The sequence below is a fragment of the Dermacentor variabilis genome, chromosome 3 (assembly GCF_050947875.1).
Source record: "Dermacentor variabilis isolate Ectoservices chromosome 3, ASM5094787v1, whole genome shotgun sequence".
Lineage (NCBI taxonomy): Eukaryota > Metazoa > Arthropoda > Arachnida > Ixodida > Ixodidae > Dermacentor > Dermacentor variabilis.
Genome location: NC_134570.1, coordinates 128,880,348 through 128,900,326, shown reverse-complemented (window position 1 = coordinate 128,900,326; position 19,979 = coordinate 128,880,348). Strand labels below are relative to the sequence as shown.

Sequence of the window (19,979 nt, the reverse complement as noted above, 5' to 3'; positions counted from 1 at the left end):
ATCATAACCCCCCCCCCCCCTCCCGAGAAATTTCCACCCGGAACACAATGTTAGCAGAAGAAAAGCGAGAGCGAAATCTTTGTTGAAAGAAATTGAACAGCTAGGACAACAGGCGGCCCTCGTAGACGCTGCCTGGGTGAAAGGCAAAGAGGCCTACACCGCCGTGGTGGTCGACAGCCGGGGCGAGGTACGAGACGCCGTCACCATCTTCACTAAGGATTCCACGGTGGCGGAGCAAGCCGCGATTTCTCTAGCCATCAGGAACCGTAAATGGTCTTTTATCTATAGCGATTCCAAAGCAGCAATTAAGAGCTTTGACAAAGGCTATGTAGCTGGGAATGCGGCTAAAATTATCGACAACGTCGAAACTATCAAAACTGAAATCTGATGGTTTCCTGCACATATGGGACAAGTGGACGAGACTCGGCCCAACCTCAACGAGGTGACGAACGACCTGGCACGAGGACTTGCTTGCCGTGCTGGTCAGAACCATACCGGCGCCCACTACCATTCCGGGGAGAATAAAGACCACTTAGTAACTTACAACGACATCACTAAATATTACTACTTGGGGCGTAGGCAATTCCCACAGCTACACGTAAAATTGAACAGGGCTCAGGCAGTCACGCTACGTTTACTGCACACCGGAACGTACCCCACTCTGTATTTTAAAAATAAAATTCCCTCCGAAAGGAAAATTAGGAAAGATTGTAACGTGTGCGATGGCATCATTGACATCAGACACATGCTGGCGGGCTGTCCAGCGACTCTCGCCGACCCAGAAGAAAAATGGCTTTACTGGCACAAGATGATATCAAGCTCTTCATATCAAGATCAACTACGGGCTTTCCAGAGGGTCCACGATGGCGCCATAAGGCTCGGCCTAGCGGTGCCGACGTGGACGCGGCCCGCCTCGGCCTGAAAAAACCGGGCTTCAGGAATCTAATAAAGTTTTGTGAATGAATGAATGAATGAATCAGCTTTAAAACAAATGTGCCTAATCTACATTTAGGGTCATTATGTTGACTCAGTTTTCGCAGCTCAGTCGGAACGGCTCATTAGCATTGACGACTCGCAGGATCTTGTGCTTGTTTTGAGAGATAGGAATCTCAAATGCTGACCTTAAAGAAGATGCAGATGAAGTTGTCGATGATGGCATTTTTGAGACCGACATGGACGCGGCCCGCCTCGGTCTGGAATGACCGGGCTTCAGGACACTAATAAAGTTTTGTGAATGAATGAGTGATTGTGGTGTTTGGATGACAATGACAGATGACTGCCGCAGCATCAGGACTGTGGCGCTAGGATTATGACGATGGGGCCAGAACGACAGCTAGTAATAAAGAGGGCGATAAGCATAGTGGCTATACGACGGCGACGGCAGCACCACGGTGACTGCGACAAGACGCGGAACAAAGGCAGAGATGGTATCATGTACTCAACAAACAATTTATAGATAGCAACAAGACAACGAACAAGATAGCAACAAGACAACGAGCCTGACAGAACACAAAAACACAGAAAAATGCGTTGCGCGGTTCAGCTGTCACCGTAAATTAAGAAAAACGTGGCATGAATCGCAGTAACTGAGCCAAATATAATTATTATAATGTTATCACAAAAACTCAAAATAAAGCGCTTCATGAAGCGCATAATAAAAGCCACTAATGGCGAAACAAATGCATGAATGCGGAAGTCATCAGTGGCCTGTAAATAGCCCGGAACATTATTAAACGAATAAACGAAACCGGCTGTACACATCACCGTGAGTACACTGAGAAAAAATGCCACTTCTACTCTTTTTACGCTGAGTTGGTTGCGCCACTGTCACATGCATCCGGGCAATCTGTGCATTTATCAGAGTGTCGCTTTAGCGTGTGGCAGTGCTTAACTTGTTCCCGCGTTTTGGGTGAAATGCCACTGCAGGTAGAGTAGCTGCGGTGGTCACGCCACAGTACAGGTATCCAAGTCAGCCCGATGAGAAGATAAGACGCCGCAAGTATCTTGTACAGGTGGTGATACGAACCAACATTGTCTCGGAAGAAACCTGGTAAAAAGAAGCGGCACAGATTTTGCAGCAATCTTAGGGGTATATAATGCATGCGACATAGATGTGTAGCTTAGGTGTTTCGCCGAACCACAACATGAAAAACTAAATAACTCTAGAGGAAACGACCAGACAAGAGATACTTTCTTCTATGTACCTTTGTTTTACTTGTCCTAAACGGCCAAAATGTGAAAAAGCAGGTAAAGATAACTAAACGCATAGCATGATCAAGGAAACAGCGATATCTAGTAATGACGCGGCAGAACATAGAGAAAACATGGTGAGTGTGTGAGCTTGTTAAATGGGAGTCGTTTCAACTATTTGGTTTCTATTAGCATATTTTCTTGTGCAGATAAATTACACCAGGGAAACTGATATTGGCTTGTTTGTTCTGCAAAGAGACAGAATGTGCGGTGGTGTCATGCTGTATTTAGTCTGTCGACTCGCATTTTAAGTCATTTTTTCTCGGTTGTGCAATCGAGTAGAGACATTCGCCTATTGATGGACTTCAAGTACACAGCGGGATAAGTACGTCTTTCTTGCACCATTTTTCTCTAAACAATGTGGTGAAAGCATCTTGGCTATAAATTGAACATAAGTAAGTAATGAAACATGCAGCATCAGTCCTAATTAGACAGAGAGAGAGAGAGAGAGAGAGAGAGAGAGGAAAGGGAAAGGCAGGGAGGTTAACCAGAGAAAAAAAAAACCGGTAGGCTACCCTACGCTGGGGAGAGAGGGGAGGGGGAGGTAAAGTGGTAAATCTTTTAAGGGGTAACGAAAGATCCCTTATGCGTTCTGCTCGATTAACACGACACGCTGCTTCACTTGATTTCCAAGAACATGGGTATGGTCTGTCGCACGCAAATGAGACTGCAGTAGTGATAATTGCTCGAATATATAGCCTGTTGCGGTTGACAGACGAATCGGAAAGCTTGATACAAGCGTGATATCAAAGTATATAAGAATGCTGGATTTGCATCTTTGTTTCTGTGTTTGATTTCTTTTGCGAAGGATGCCCCGGTGCCGTCATTCAACAGCATCGCTGTATATTTAGGAGGCTTCGCCGAATTCTCACCCCAGTGCGTGATATATCACAGAACGCCATGACCAAGCCGCCCGCGGATATTCCTGTTCACAGCATAAAGCATCTTTAGAAATATCATTATGCATGGGACCGTCAATATATTTTTACGCTGGTTTTCAATAATTTTTGTACCTATAATTTTTTTAAAAAATTTTACCAAGCAAAAGAAGCATATGCACGAGTTTCAACATTGTATTAAATGGACACTAAAGGTTACCAGAAACTCAAGTTAAAGTGGTAGAGCAATGTTCTAGAACGTCTAAGGCGTCAATATAATTGCGAACAGAGCTTTAGTAACCGAGAAATTGAGGTAAATGCATGACACGATTTGAGACCCCCCAGCGACATTCCGGTACTAGCCCGATGACGAAAGGACTCCTCATAATTTGTGTAACTAATACTCAACTACTAGTATTAAAAATATCATTTCATTCGATTATAAGACGGAAAAAATGCTACTTGTCTACGTCTATTCGATTCTAAGAAAAAATAACATTTTGGCGTTACCCTTCAGTAATATGGGTGTTCGAAAGGTTTCGTTTTCGCTCGACTCTGCGCGCTCGACTCTGCGCCGCGCACGCTTTGGAGTTTCAGTAGTTTCGTTATCGCGTCGTGCTGCGAGGGTTCTGCTGGCTCGCGAAACTTTCATTTGGAACAAGCAGCGAGAATGCCACGTCCATGTGATGTCGTGGGAAGCCCTCGTTGCTTTCCCGCTCCAGAGAGCCGGTGTCGAGGCCGCTGTCGTAGTACGCAACGACGCCGGCAGTGTGAGCCCTCAGCAGCAGGTCGCGCTCGTCGGTGCTCAAATCGCTGAAGTTGAGCCCACCATCGCGAGCCAATCTGTCTGTGTCAGGGTCCACTGCGACGAGCGTCGAAGTTAGCGTCATAGAATGAAGTACCAGCTTATGGGCGTCTTGCGCTGGAGTTTGAGGTATAGTAGCGGCACCTGGTGGCGGTGCGGGAAACGACATCTGGGTCGTGCCAGCTTGGGTCGTATTGAGCCCTGGCTGTGGCGAAGCACGTTTCTAGGCCGAGTTTTGCGTCGATTCGCACATTTTTATGCCCTGTTGCGAGTGCGAAAAGGCTCGTCGCTTCTCATAGACCACGCCGACTACGCTGCGAGCTCGCCGCAGCCTATAGTTTAACGAAAACGGACTCTGCGTGTGCCGTGGGACGTAATGTGGGACGTAATTCGTTTCTCCTTCGGCTAGCCACCATACTAACCATACTCCCGCTTTCGCTCTGCTGTCGGCTCTGTCTTGGCTCTGTTTCTGACCGCGCGTTCGCGTTTTGCGCAGAAAAGCCGTAGCGCCGTCTGCGGACGCCGTTCAACTCACCGATGGCGCGTCACTATGAGACCATGATGTCAGTACTCCTCGATCGGAGGGCGGGCGATTTGAACTGCGCTAGAGGTACGCGGACGCTTCAGAACGCATTTTCTCTTAAAATAAGTCTCTCCTTGGCACGAAACAAGCGTTTCGAGGTTTCTGTGATGGTATTTCAACAGTCCACGTTGACTTAATAGTAACCTTTAGTGTCCCTTTAAACTACCACTAACATACCGCTCCATTCAGCAATTTAATGATGCTAAATGCTCGAGAAAACTCTCTCTGTGCGTTGAAATGCTATATATAACTGGTATTTGTGCAGATATCTCAACTAGAAATCCGTTCTTTACTTTTCAATAATTCTTCGGTTACTCACCGGCGCGTAAAAGCACTTACCGAGAACAAATGGGTTCGCAAAAAAGAAGGGCACGCTGACAGCTCCTGTGAAGCCGAACACGAAGGACATGCAACCCACTCCCAGGTAGTTAGCGATCACGACACCCTCTACGGTGACAGCCGCTCAGAAGAAGGCAGCGAACAGCGATGCTCCAACAGTCAGGGTCAGCAACGTACTGCCTCGTTCCATGAGAATCATGGAAGCTGCCATAGCGGCGAAACTGCCAGCCATAAGCGTGCTGTGCCGAACAAGGCCTCTGTCAGCCGCGAGAGGTAGGCACAATCTCCCGACGGTCTCCGTGAAGCCGAAATACACCATGACGCTCGCTGACTCTTTGAGGGAAAAGCCCTTGTCCCTTGCGAAGTCCACGACCGTCGCGAAAAAGATGTTCTGCGTGTAATAACCAATCACGCCGGACAAGACTATGACGTAAAACACGGGATTCACGAAAATCTTTCGAATGTCTAGTCTCTCCTTTGCAGGCGGATTCTTTGTGTTGTCAACTTCGTTAAGATGGTGGCTCATTCTTTCGTCTGAAGTGTCAACTGCGCCCTCTTCACACACATCAGCATTATCACCGTACTTTTCTTGGAATCTGGCTGCCGGTCTGGTGGCTTCCGACGTGCTACTCCGACTAATCCAAGGTGGTTCCTTCGTTAGCATACCGAGAGCTGTCAGGTGCATTGCGAGCCCTCCGTATAGGAGAAGGCAAGCTCTGAAACCATAAATGCCTTGGATGAACAGCATCAGGCTGGGAAACGTGACGGAGGCTGCCGTACCACCAAGGTTCTTTATGCCGCTGGTGATGCCCCGATATCGATCAAAGTACATCATTAGGGATATCGAGATGGCCACGAAGAAGATGCCTGATCCGAGTCCTGCAAATAAAGAAGTCAAATTCACTCTGTAAAAATCTCATTTTCATTTCCAGTGTTTTTCATCCGTGGCCTTATAAGAGCTGCCTACCATAACCAATGCAGCAGGTTATGCGAAATGTATTTACGTGCCAAAGTTTGTAATTTAAGCAATTTGTTCAACATACCTGTATGTAGGGCGTCGATTGCTATTTATAACAGCAAGCATAGGTGCGTGTGAAAAAATTGCATCACAATTTTGCGAGCTGTGTGCGTTCTCCTTTAGAACAGGCTGAGTCAAAAATGAAAGATTGATAATAGAAACCGTACAATGACACTTCCAGATGCTCTATCAGTTTTTTTAACTATACTAATAAACTCTATAATGTCGGTAAGTAACTACCATTTCTAGAGCCCAGGATATGTTATGAAATAACGAACGTAGAGGGTAGGCTATAGCTTATACTCAGTTGGTTTCATCGGGCACCAGCCCAAATTCGCTGTTCGTGGTTTTTCCGCAGGTTTTAATCTACATTCCATGCTCAAGAGAAATCACACAACTTCTAAGAATACAGAGAGGTAATTATACATAGATGTTCACTTACCATGAATAAATCCCATGCATGCTGTTACCGTGGTTATGTCCTCGGCAAAACTTGCAGCAATCGGTCCTGTCCACGTCAAAAGGGCCCCAAGCATAGCGATGCTCCTAAGCGAAAGGTACACTTGAAGCCCCGAGACCACCAAACCTGGGGGAAGATTGCGTAAACTTTATATGAAAGAAGGCTGTAGCAATTGTTCTCATACAAGACAAAGAATACCAGTCGTGCGAGCTGTGTAAGACATATGCTCTGCCCTTTTCTATGCAGAAGTTCACTTATTAAATTACTAACGTCTGAACCAGGCAGGTAATCCTGTCACACTGCTTAGCTTCAAGAGATGCACGTGTACTGAAGCTCTAGCGCATTGTCGTTGTTTCTTGCGCAACTTTTTATTAGCACGCGTTTTTCTAATGATGGTGTTTAACTCATAATACGTCATCATTTGAGATATTTGACTCCGTTCGCCGTCATGGTGCTGCATTTAGATATAGGGATACTTCTATATTATTTGAGCGAGTTTGATATTCTCCATGGACTTTTATTTTACATGCAACTGCTTTAAGAGCAAACGTAAGCCCTTATTCTCTATGAAGGGAACAGGTTGCCCGTGTTCGAATCGCGATTCCTGCAAACGCGCTTTTTGTTATGTTGTTCTTCTGTCCAAGAATCCCGCTCATCAATCTCTACCTGAACAGAAGCACGCAGAATAATAAGTATGGCTTTTGAACATAAGTCCGCTGTTCCCATTCATATTGGACGAGGGTGAACTTAATCTAGATCACAGTCTTCCTTCATTGGCTTGGCCCGCACAAGAAATTCGGGTGTCATGACAAACGAACACGCACTGCCGGTGAGTATCACATAAGAAGATGCTCAGCACTGTTATAGTCGGCCTGAAATTCAACGTCGCAAGCCCGGGTAACGTTCCAGCTCCCCTGCCGTTGTCGAACTAATCGCCCTCCTCCCAGAAAAAAAGGCACAGATTTGGCATCTGCCACTTCCTGAGCTCAGCCGGGCTAGAAAGCAAGCCACGAAGGGAGGTGCCGATTGACATCACAGGCTCACAAGAGGACAATGACTGCGCTGAATGTATAGGTATTGTAACTCCCGTGAACGCACCAATAGTCCCTTACTGCGATTACTACGTCAACACAAGACACGACTTTTTATGTTGAGGCTAATCACTTTCCTTTCTGCTAATTGTCTCGGCTACCACAAAAGGGTATTTAAGGCCGTTCTGGCGCTCACGTTAACCAAAACCACTCGGCTCTTTTATCGAGTCATAACCATACTGTTACGGGGAGAAAAGACGCGTTACAATATATTTACAAGAAATATACAAGGGGCAGAAGACAGGCAAACAAAATGGAACCCGTGCGCACGGCTATCGGCGATGCTCGTCTTCGTCAGTCCTCTCATCATCGTTCGCTCCTGCATCGCCTCGTAGCATGATCCCCGGCCGCGAAGGCGCTGTTCCGGCGCTTGGTAGACTCGAGTGGTGTGGCTTCAGTCGAGCGACGTCAACGATATAAGAGGAGGATCGCGGTGTGGAGGTATCGAGAGGTTGTAACTCGTAGGTCACATCTGTCGCTTGATGCAAGACACGGTATGGGCCTGAGTAGGGTGAAATCAGCTTCTCACAAAGTCCAGCTCGCCGTGCTGGTTTTTAAACAAGCACGATGCAACCACGGTTATAGTGGGAATCGCGGTGACGAGCGTCATATATGCGTCGTTGCTTTTCTTGGGAAGTGGATCTCTGTGCATGTGAGAGCATATTTCTTAGGTATAATTGAATGTGGAGCGAATGTGGAGTAAAGCGGGAGAGAAGTCCGCCTGCATTTCGACCAGCTGATTTTGAGAATGGACATTTCGGCCAGTCCAATGTATCATAAGAATACCTTTGAAATTTAACTCCATCCTGGGCAGCATCGAACCTATTTGACACGGTTTTTCCAAGGACAGCAGCCCAGCAAGACTACTCTGCAAATGCTCTGGGAATGACCTGCTTTTAAATCAGCTTCCTTCACGCCAACGCTCTGGCAAACTGCTACATGAATGCAGCGGGTACGTGTTACTGTTTGATGAACCTCCGGCCGACTTTGGTTGCTGAGCACGTGCCGTTGCTTTTGCGTAGCCAGAGACGGAACAACTCACAGCATTCGCACGCAATGACGCCCCACGGATCTGGGAGGCCATGAGCGGACTATTCGGCAGCGCTGAAAAATGGTGCGACGGTTCTAGAAAGAAGCCCAAGAGAGGAGCCCCATGGTTTGATGCGGTTCTCGCTGCATGCACCCGTGCGCCATATATCTCGGTGGCAACGCGCCGCCTTCGCGGCAGCGCCGCTGTATGAGGCACAGTATTCAAAGGGAAGTGCGAGACAGGAGCTAAGCTGCCATACAAGCCTCATGCACCAGGCGTTTCGATGGTGGCAATATGTTGCATCGCTATATTGCTTCAAATTTTAGCGCATGGCCATCGAGAATCATCGTTTGATAAGTTCTGCCGAATTTTAATTTTAAAAAATTGCTAAGGACAAGTGTGGTGTCAGCTGCTTAACTATAAAGCACACCTCGTGCTAGGTAGATACTGGTAGACGTTATGACGATGGAAAGTAAGAGATAGAGCAATCTACTTTGTTTACAAACGGCTGTTTGTCTGAGCCGTCGACACTCATGTATAATGTTGAAGACGTCGCGTAGAAGCATCTTACGTGTAACCCCTCACTGAGTTGCACTGTCTCTAAATGATATGTTGTTGTCAAACTGTCGACAGCTGTTCTTCCTTGCCTTCTGCCTATCTATTTATACCAATTTCGCATTGAAGATCCATATAAAAATTTAAGATGAATGAGATTTGAGGTACACAAGAATGTATTTTCTTTTTTCAAACCTTTCGAGACTATCACTACCATAGGGGCCTTTACGCCCAAATAAAAGCCATATAGCAATTTTTTGACATCAGCATAGATTTTAAGGAACGCAAAAAACTGGCTACGCTATGGTACTTATGTGTGTTTTGTACACGTCTATTTTCATGGTAAAAAAATGAAGCCACGTTTCGTGGGTTGTGGTGAGCAGAACCAACATATGTAGATATTTTTCCGCGGTCACCACATGCCTATCGTTGCCCGCTATTGCACTTGACGCCCTTCGACACTGGAGGGCATCAGAACCTTGCACGTGTGGAAGCGATCTACGGCGCCATTTAGTGCTTGTCAGTGTGTATGTGTGTTGATATGAACCTTCACAGGTGGAAAGCTACTACACCAACGAAAGGAGCGTTAGCGAAGGCCATGGACGAAAGGAATATTGGGGGACCGCTCTATAGCCAGCCCGGAATGCGGTGAAAACTTGGCACCGGCGAAGCAGCCACGGGTGGTCTTAGACAGCATCTCTTGAATTCCTCGAGAATAAGCTGCTTATTAACGGCGAATGACGACGGCCTCAAAGGCGAACCAGCACAGCATCTGCGTGGCCCTGGAGTTTTTAACCACCCGAGTGCTAAGACGAGAGTGACTGCACCGAACGCGCCAGTTCCTCTCCTATGAGGGGAACACTTAGTGGCCGTATACGGCAGACGTGACTATGACTTGAAATAGACGACCCGTTTCTGATACCTAGTCGCCTAGTAGTGTCTTTCATGTGAAGGAACGTACGAAGTTTCATATCCGTTTTCCTAACCCTGACCTGACCCCGAAATCCTTTATTGCTCGCCACGGCAGATAAATCGAGCATGAAGACCACTCATTTCACGATCATTAATCCCACATTTCCACAATGGCACACACGCTTACACGTGTTGATGAAATCTTATACTTCACAATGGTCTAGCCGCGTTATATTCACCGTGATTTGCGTACGTAACGAAATTTTCGCTCAGAAATCAGAAGTTGGTCCTCGAGAACCGTTTCAGTCTTACATTTTTTTGATCAAACGGTCTGTGCAATCTACCATAATGCCGGCTCATTAAGCGCATCGTTCCTAATCTGACACGACAAACAATTACCTTCAAGAAAGTACTCTCATTTAACTGAACTTCACGCAACAGTTGTAGATCTGAACGGTCATTGGAACACACCCACAACATCTGTCACCGCTACGGTGACGAGTGCCTCCATCTGCGCGCCTCGGCAGATCACCTCGACTAAAGCTCATTCACGGGGACAAAGCTCTTTGAATTGTGGACACGTATACGTGGCACGCTCAGCAAGAGAGACGCCCATCACTGCAATTCTTGAAGACAAGAAACCTCAGCGGCCTAGTCGCTATGTGCTATTCCAGCGTGCTCTCTCCTTTTACAGCGAAGCTGTATGACTAGGATTCCGGGATTTCTTCGTCTCAGCACCCAAAGACTGAATGAATCACAACGGGAGGCGTGCGTCCAGATGGCGCTCGCCTCTGCGCTACCACGGCAGCGGCGTCGCCCGCCACGCGGGAAGCATAAAAAAGAACCAGAAAGTCGCCTTCGCGCATAGTGTTCGCCGCGAGCATTTCCCGGTGAAGATTAGAGTTCCAGAAGCTGCAGTTGCCGGGAAGCGGCAACTTAGGACACGAAGCAGGGAGTGACGTAACTACACTTTGGTATGTAAAAGAACAACATGTCTAGCAACTCATTTCATTTCTGTTCTGATAGTGCTACGGAAAGGTCACGCATAATTAGGACTCCCGAAGAGCAGTGTGAACACGATCAGCGGCGACGGGAACAGCAACGTCAATATGCACAACAGCGTCGTGCTCACACTGGGCAGGACGCAGCGGTTACTGTTCAAAGCAAGCCACGCACAGTTAGGACTTCTGAAGAGGTTCGCAAATACGATGAACGCCGAAAAAAAACAGCAACGTCAATATGCTCAACGGCATTGTGATCAGGCTCGTAAGGACCCAGTGCAAGGCTAGTGACATTTTTCTATCGGATCAGGTGATACCAAAACTTTGCCAGCCAACTATCTACAAAGCATGGATTGCAGTTCTTTTTTCATTCATCACCTAACCTCTATTTGCTTTTGTGGAGCAGCAAACCCGACGTGCCTCCGGTTGACCTCCCAACAATTCGTTTCAAATTTCTCTCTCTTTCTGTCTCGACAAACTGGGATTCTTTAACGTCCGTCTGATGCTATGTGCGCGAGCGCTGTCGCTTGGAGTGGGCTAATAGTGATTTTCGAGACGGGATCGAATACGCGCCGAATAGTTCCAGAAATGAATCTAATCCGATGTCTAATAGCTTTCGTATAATAAAGAGCCGTTATCACAATTAATATAAAATGATGTTCAAAGCATAGTATTTTTAAAGTTAGCAAATTTCTGTAATTACATAGTCCATTATAAAGTCTTGTTTATAAAATAGTAAAGAGAAATGGAGCATTAGCAGCAAATAGCAAGTTTGTTGGCAGGTACAGTGCTCTTAAACTAGTGCAAATTATCCCTGTAGAGGTTGTAAAATATGGCTACCCAAATGTCGTAGCTTGCTCCACTACGCAAAGTCTCGTGTTTTCTGTCTGTACTATGCCTACGGTAGGGGAAAGTTACCGTACTTATTCTCCTATCTTATGTTTACTTGAGCCCTGTTGACATTTAGAATTATTCTAAATGTATTCGAGAATACTTTCATTTATGAATAGCGACAGTTTGATTCAAAGACCGAGTCTAATAGGTCACCATTGAATTCTTTATTAGAAAATGTTGAGTATTCGGCACCCGTATTTGTCGTCTTTCTGCGCCAACTCGGCCTCGGCCTAGCGCCGAACCTGCTCCTTGTGCTCCCCTAGAGAACCCTATGACCAATGAGTCATGTGGACGGATGTAACCTATAACTCCTCTGTTTTAATTTCGGAGGGAACACAAAGGTTATCAAATGCGTTCACAGAAAAAGATTCAATATCTCGTTCCACAGGAAGACAGTAATGAGCTTGTTTATTCGAAATCATGCACAACTTTCGGAAATTAGAGAATGAGTGGGAGAGAAAGAAATAATTTATTGAGAAAACGCACGGACTGAAAATAATGAAAGCGTTCCCATGTAAAGGTCAAAGCGGGATGAAGTGGGTGTATTGTGGTTCTTAAAAACTATAGCACATTAATTACAATTTCTAGTAATAGGTGACTTCATAAAGCGCGTTAACAATTGGATAATGTAGTAAGGAAATTTTACAAAATAGTGCCAACATCTTTTTGCGAGGGCAAAGAAAAAATATGAGTGCCGGTGCGGAGCTGCTCAGGGACTTCTTACTTATAGGTTCACAGGAGCAGTATTAACCTGCCCGCATGTACACTGTCTCTCTCTTTTCTTTTGTACATTGCCCCTTTCCCTTATCTCCTATGGGGGCAGCATGCCGCATGCCCGTCTGGATGACCTCCTTGCCAGTCCTCTCGTTGCTTTCTGTATCTCTCTCTCTCTCCAAGTTCAGGAACTAAGACAGCTAGAGCAGCACAAATGCTCAGAAATTTAAAATTTTAGTCAGGGTTGCATTACTGAATAAACAACGTATAAACCAGATGCAAAGGGTAGGCTCCAAACCTGCCGAGAAGTTGACGATGAAAGAGACGCTCTGTGGCCAGCCAGCCTGCTGTCGGTCGACCCGGTAGACATCCATGTAGCCCACATAAAGGAACCCAGAGCATCGGTCGGGGAACGACATCAGCAGCTGAGCCGCGAAGGCAATGGCAGCCATGTGCCAGCAGCGATCGACGTGTTGCACTCCGCAGGTTCTCATTCTTGTTCTTCAGACAAGGGGCGTCGTGCCCTTTCTATCTTTTCAAAAGAAAAACGCTGTTGGTTTCATCAGAATCTGCGTTGGAAACCACTCGATATTGAGTAGCATGTTCAATAGAACGCGGTATTAGGTCAAGTTAAAAATATCAGGTGATCACAACGTTATCAATATTCTCTCTCTCTCCCTCCCCTCTCTCCTGCATGGTGCTTTGAAACGTAAGACATCACAGACTCAAAAAAGTATAGTTAGCGTAAAAAACATGCTTAGTAATTGATCGTGTACCAGAAAACAAGGCACCCAAATACGAGCGCGTGGTTATCGTGCACCAGACAAGACTGAAACAACTCAAAGGTGAAAAGTAACTGCCCCATGCGCGTTTGTGTGTTCTTGCTGACTCACCTATCTGTGTCTCTAGGCCCTGACACCAGGAACCTTCGCATACGCTGTATATCTCATGCGCTACTTCTTATCACTTAATAAAGCAAAAATAAGACATTCGCCCGTTCGCAGCAATTGCTACAAAGGAAGTCCATACGAGTTTCTCGAAAGAAAAGCCTGATGAAGAAAAATTCGCCTGGTCCGGGACTCGATCCTGGGAACACCGCCTTTCTGGGGCATCCGCTCTACCATCTGAGCTAGCCAGGCGGCTAGCAGATGGCAGGGCGAAGTCGAATGTGTCGACAACACGAAGCTGATTTTCCCTTTATTAATTACTTCTCTCCACCTTGCAGGTTCTGCACCTTCTTATCACGTACAGTCTTTGACAACCCTGCGTTCACTTTCACCTCACTCCAATTCCTGTCACACATTAAAGCATGTCACGAGAGCCGTCAGTCTACAGTTGGTGCGGTTAATCGATGGTATAGGATTTCTACGCAGAAAGCTCGGGCCTGCTGTCTGTTTTCCCAATTCGCTCACCAGCAGCACAAATGGTCTTGCTATTTCTGAGGTAGCTAGAACATTGCCGAAGTGCTCTGTCATGGAGCTGGTGGGAAACATTGTAAAAGTTACCGTGCAAAGAACTTTACTGCTGAGAACTGCAACCGAGCGTCTACGTAAAAAAAGTAACCTACCGGTGTTATTTCGGGCTCCGATTCCTACTTGAGCATCGACTGGTGCATGCGTACAGAAATGTTCTTTCGGTGGTTGAGATGCGCAAGCATGAACGGCCGTACGGCCAGCGCGAATATTGTTTTTTCATCAACCGGCTCTCACTACCACCAGTCGAGTTCAATTGGTCCAACGTAGTCCAATTCGAGTTCTGAAACCTTGACGAATGTTCTCCCTAATAAAGTTCGTGACCTAGCCTGAGAAGAAGACGCGAGGAGTGAGCTCCTGAAGACGCAGAAGTGGGGGACCTTTAGAACAGAAATCAACAGTGATGGTTGTTGGCCTGAACACTTCTTTTGTTACGAGTTTCATATATTCCTCCGTTGGTCAAATTTAGTGACCTTTGATAGCTTCGGACAGTCTGTTAGCGCAGCACAAAGCGTACGCATCAAGGGCAATGTGCTCGATTAAGCCTCGTAACCCCGTCTGTGTTAGTTGGTAAACAGGAATTGAATCACGAGCGCCAGTTTATCCCCCTGGGGTCTGGTAGGCCAGGCTTCGAAAAATAAAAATAAAAATAGAGTAACAATAGCGAGCCTGCTGTCATGGCAACGGTTCCGTTGATGCGCGAAGGGGAGGCACCTTCCCGCTAGTCGTCCGCTGACCGCTTGATGAGAGCGAAATTTTCTCAGCAGAAGCGCAAGTGGAAACGAGTCCGAGTTGCCTTTGCTGTTGCAGCCATTGTTTTTCTGACAACTGTTATTTTCTGACAATTTCTTTCTGTCTGTGCGGTTGGTCAGGTAATTATTAAGTGGCAACAGGGCAACTGTGCTTTTTAAAAGTTTACCATATTTTGTTCAAGATACGCGAGCCAGCATGCCATAGCGTTCGGCTATTGCGTTTCAACAAGACGTTAATAGGCAGAGAAATGTACCTAATTGCGCATTTTCACTACAAAATTCTGCAAAATTAGAGATACAGTGGACAAAACAATATTGTATAGCTGATTATCTCCCATCTACAATACAAACTGCACATTCTGTACGCACATCAATGCATAACAAAGCTTTTAAGAATTTCTAAATAGTAAAAGCCACTTTCTTTTTCTTTTCATGTGACAATCCTACAAGACCAAATCGTTGGTCGCAACAGTTATTGGTCATTACTCACGCAAGGAATTATCAGTGAGCAAGACCGCTTGAAAGGCTGAAGGCCGCTCATTTCGAATAACCGTACACAGACGAGACAGGTATTCGGGGTAAGTGGAGTTGTCCTTGCTGATGCAGTGCTCGTTGCGCCTGCGCAGTGCTCCTTCAATTGGTTGCAACATCTCGCGAAGGTCTAGACGGCTGGCAATATCAAATGAAGACTTAACAGCAGGCAAGCAGAGCGTTCTCCAACCTTACCATCTCGTCCGTGCCGCAGGCATCTAAACACCTTCGGCAAAGATTGATAACAAAATTATTCCTGAATAAAGCAAATAACAGTTGCCGAGATCAAACGAAGCGCAATTTCCGTCAGTAGATCTGCTAAGACTCACCCCACTTAAGGAGCTGCTGTTGATAGGTGCCTTCGATGCATTTGCACACCACCGACCAATATATCGCGTATGAATGACCGTTTCTTTCACCTTATACCTGTTTCGATAAGGTCAGCGGCTGTTCGCTACATAACGACTGCGTAAAAAGTATGCGTACCATTCATTTTCTTGGAAGCGGAAACAATTGGTCCTCCTGTCGCTCCGCGCGTCGTCCCAACATAGAGTCGCGCAGAACGCCTGGTGGCCTTTCTTCCGTTTTCCTTACTTTGCTGGAACCACTGGCCGATACACAAAGAAAATCGTGCAGCGCACAGTAGTCGCCAAAGGCGTGCACGTGTGCAGAAAACGCCAGAAGCAGACAAACAGAATGACAGCCGAAGCGATAACCGCGATAGCGCTACCCGTTCGCGCAACGATTGAAGCGACCCAATGCAAAACAGTACACAGAAAAAGAAAACGAAGACACGCATTTTATTTGTACACACTATTGCGTGATGTTACTTAATTGAAAATTCCAAAGTCAGCGCCAAATATGCAAAGTGTACTTATTTGCCGTTGCCAACGAGAAACACGCTGACGCTATTTTCAAGATTTTGGAACCATAGTTCCGATATAGCACACCTGTCCACAAAGTGCCGTAGAGAAGCGCATCAAAATATTTCGTGCACTGCCATTTTTCTTATTTCCTTCTCAATGATGTAGGGAAAAAAGGCAAACATTTCTTTAACGGCATGACGTCGGCGGTGCACGATAGGAAACGTTCTGTTTTAAAGTCACCGATGTTGCACACGGCATCTGTAATCATAAAACGCCCATAGGCACTGCTCCTTGCTCTTGATGTGACGTTTGTGTATTTTGAATGCAGTGTTGACCGGAGGCACGCCTAAAAGGAGCACTTGTACTGGCTAACTACCACTCCTTATTGGCCCAAGCTCTGCTCGGAGTACGTTGCTTTCGTGGTACCCTTCTAACACGTGCGCGCTGCCGGAATCGGCAACAGTAAAAACACGGACATATCACTACACAAGTTCTTCTGAAGTACCACCCTGCGAAGCCGTAGACACGTGTTCTGTGAGATCACGGAGTGCTGGCCTAATGTGCCCCAGTTTGGTTATTTGTGAAGCGGCTGGGGCAGCGTGCTCCGCATTGTTGTGATGATTGCGACAATGGGAAAAAGTCATGTCTTTTTCTCATTCGTGGAGAAGCAAAGCTGAAGAGCAAGGTGGCTACGCTCATTCTTTTCTGGATCAGTGTTCAGGGATCAAACGATCTTTGCTGGATGAGTGTTACGGAGAGTACGGAGAGCACTGTCACTCTCCGTAATAACGGTAGACAGGCATAGGGGCATTGTCTCTGGTTCGTTCCGTCGCTGGTTAATTTGTACGCTCCTATGTCGTTGGTTAAGGTTGTTCGCTTACATCGAAATTAACCTTATTTGTGCGCACTGTTTTGTTAATTAATTACTTACACGCAGTTGTCTGGATAGTTGCTGTCATTGACTAGTATATTTTTTTGTGCGACCGAAATACTATACCCCTTCGGTTCTCGTGGATCACTATGCGTTGCGCCATTGAATACAACATACATACATGTATTTCGAATAAGCTCTTCGTTTCACATGGCGCGTTTTACTGAATGCTTTCTTGGAAACACCATAATTTTTAATCCATGGAGATCGCAAACGCGCATTATATCTCCAAATAGCTCTGTACGTCTTTTTCTACTCACAGTGCAGAGAAAGGACAGTACAATGGCGGAAATATAAGTGCCCAATCTTCGTAGTACGCTTTATTTGCGCTTTTCAAGCCTTGTTTCGCCGTCACCTTACTTTTAGATACCTTTTACACCGAATCTGTCTATGGCTGGGACAAACCGTTTGATAGCGAGCAGAAACCTCTCCTCCTCAAGGTGAACGACTGAGCTCAAAACTGAGAATGAGGGCGCGCAAAAAAAGAAAACCACAAGGGGAAAGAGAAAGTCCGTTTCTTTCGTATCGAAGCGTGGTTGTGGCGGCCATCTGTGTCTGAAACCACGTGTCTGTGACGTAGTGCCTGTCTGTTCAGGGGACAGAGGCTCATTTTCACTCCGACATCGTCATGGGACCGCCGAGAGTGGTTCATACGCCCGAGGAACAGCGAATATCCGAGGAATGACACCGATAGCAGCGGCGTCGTTCCTTGGGCTGAATTCTCGAAGCCTTTTCTTCCTAAGTATTGCATGACATTCGTCAGCCGCTTTCGTTAATTGTGTTTCCGGCATAAATACAAAAATGTTTACAAAGGAGACGTCTGCATACGCGCCCTCATACTGGTAGCTTAGATCAATCTGCATGAATGTGAAAACAGTCTTTTCAAATGATTTTGCAAAAGCTACCAGTATTGTGGTGCACACGCCGTATGATTTTGTCTATTTTGTGCAGTTTGCAAAAAACAATAACAAAAAAGAACTATCCGTCGTTAGTTCTGCGATTGTCCTGTGTACGCCCTTTTCTCTGCGTCGCCGTCCCTTTCGCGCTGCCTTCATAGTAACCCCACACGAGTTCTCCAAAAATTTAACTTCATAACTGATGAAACATTTAAGCTACACCATAACAAGTAAAGAATAAGTAAGGACAACTTTTGTTCTATATTCACATGGTTAGCCCACTCTGCGTGAACTCTGTGTCTAACTAATTGCTTTTCATTAGGTTGCGTAAATTAATATCGACACTAATGTCTTGCGCTGGATTGAATGCTTACAGGCGCTTCCAATACGTATTTGCTAACGCACATGACACTTCTATCACTTTTGTGCAGTCTGGTGTAACACAGGGGTCTGATTTGGGTCCACTGCTCTTTCTAATTTTCCTTAATGACCTCCCCAAGTTCGTTACTTCTGTAATACCTTTCGCCGATGACTGCGTATTTTACCGCGTCATCCCTAACGCCTCTGATCATGCTGCCCTACAATCCGAACATAGCTTTATATCATCTTGGTGCCCCCATTCTTTAATGACCCATCATTTTAATAAATATAAAAGCATGCGTGTCTCACGGACTTCCTCTTGCCGTGTTTTTCAACTATACCGTCCAAAACACACCTTTACCGTCTGTAGCATCTTGCAAATATCTCGGTATACGTATCACTAGTAATCTCTCGTGGAACGTACTTCTCCAATATATATTTAATAGCGCTAACCGCATGCTCGGTTTTACACGTTACAATTTTTCTTGTGCGACTGTTCACTTTAAGTGACAACTTTATAAAGCATTGGTACGTCTCGAACTAGAGTGTGCCTGCTCAATCTGGGACCCTGGTCAATCTAATCTAACAAATCTTCTAGAATGACTTCAGAACAGGGCTGCCCGTTTCATTTTATCAAATTAGGCGCGTTACGCAAGCGTATCATCATTGAAACTGACGCTCGGTTTGCCAGACGTTGCAGTACGTCGCACTTTTATGCGTTTAGGCCTCTTTCACAAGAGTTACTACACTAATCCCGATCTTAAAGATGAGTTGTTCATTCGTCTATCCTAGATTTGAACTCGCATCGGTCACCATAAAAAGGTCCGGGTATCACCATGAAACTAGAACATTTACTTTTAACGATTTATACCACGCACTGCCGGAGACTGGAACCACTTTTTCGCCTCCATTGCTGCTATCGGTGACACCACAGATTCAAGAAGATTGCCAACGACTAAATATATACTTGTCACTCCTCTCTGTAACGCCTTCGCGCCTTGAGAGCATGTAAACAATTAAATAAGTAAATACTGAAAACATAAGTCGCAAGAATGCGTGATATTTTCAATGCTGCCGCTAAAGCTGAGTTCTCAATACGAACGAGTGGACGGTCGTCGACGACCAAAGGCGGGCGTTGCGAACCACGTTAAGGAGTTTACGCAGTGAAGAAGGTCGCTGTGCTAAACATGGTCCGTACTCATAAAAGGCTCTTACGCTGGATTTGCTTTTTCAAAGCCAATTTTAACAGATCCCAATGCCGGACATACAATTAGTGATTCTGGCCGGCCAATGGCGAACGCGTTGAACGAAGAGCTTTGTGAATTCGGTCCCAGGGAATTTCGGATAACTTTTTTGTGAAATTCCAGGAGACTTATTTTACGAGAAACGCAAAATAAAGCGAATATTTAGCCAAGTGACTTTTGCAGGTTTCCGGAAGAGCGACGGGAATTCCTGAATGTTGCGGCATACCGTACACGACCGCTGCATGCACTAGAAAGTTGAGGACCAACAGTGCACGTTACCATGGCGGGCGTGTGTCACATTTTTTCTCAACAAACGCCCCTTCACCGAGAGCATTTCTCCATACGTAATATAGCTGACAAGCGGCTTTCGCGGGATCGTGCACTAACGCGGCTTGAA

At 46.0% G+C, this 19,979-nt stretch overlaps 1 protein-coding gene across 1 annotated transcript; it reads right to left on the bottom strand.

The window, feature by feature from the left end:
* Positions 1–1,506: 1,506 nt before the first annotated feature.
* Positions 1,507–13,092, bottom strand: LOC142574171 (monocarboxylate transporter 11-like). The gene is made up of 4 exons (XM_075683321.1): positions 12,829–13,092; positions 6,316–6,459; positions 4,856–5,734; positions 1,507–2,047 (listed from the first exon to the last, which is right to left on the bottom strand). Exons 1-3 carry the CDS (start codon positions 13,022–13,024, stop codon positions 4,980–4,982), a joined length of 1,095 nt encoding a protein of 364 aa, XP_075539436.1. The 5' UTR covers positions 13,025–13,092; the 3' UTR covers positions 1,507–2,047; positions 4,856–4,979.
* Between the last annotated feature and the right edge of the window lie 6,887 nt (positions 13,093–19,979).

Coding starts and splice junctions, on each gene's coding strand:
- LOC142574171 (XM_075683321.1), bottom strand. CDS start 13,024: ATGAGAACCTGCGGAGTGCAACACGTCGATCGCTGCTGGCACATGGCT. Junction 6,460..12,828: donor CATCGTCAACTTCTCGGCAG/GTTTGGAGCCTA, acceptor ATCTTCCCCCAG/GTTTGGTGGTCTCGGGGCTT. Junction 5,735..6,315: donor ATGCATGGGATTTATTCATG/GTAAGTGAACAT, acceptor CTTTATTTGCAG/GACTCGGATCAGGCATCTTC.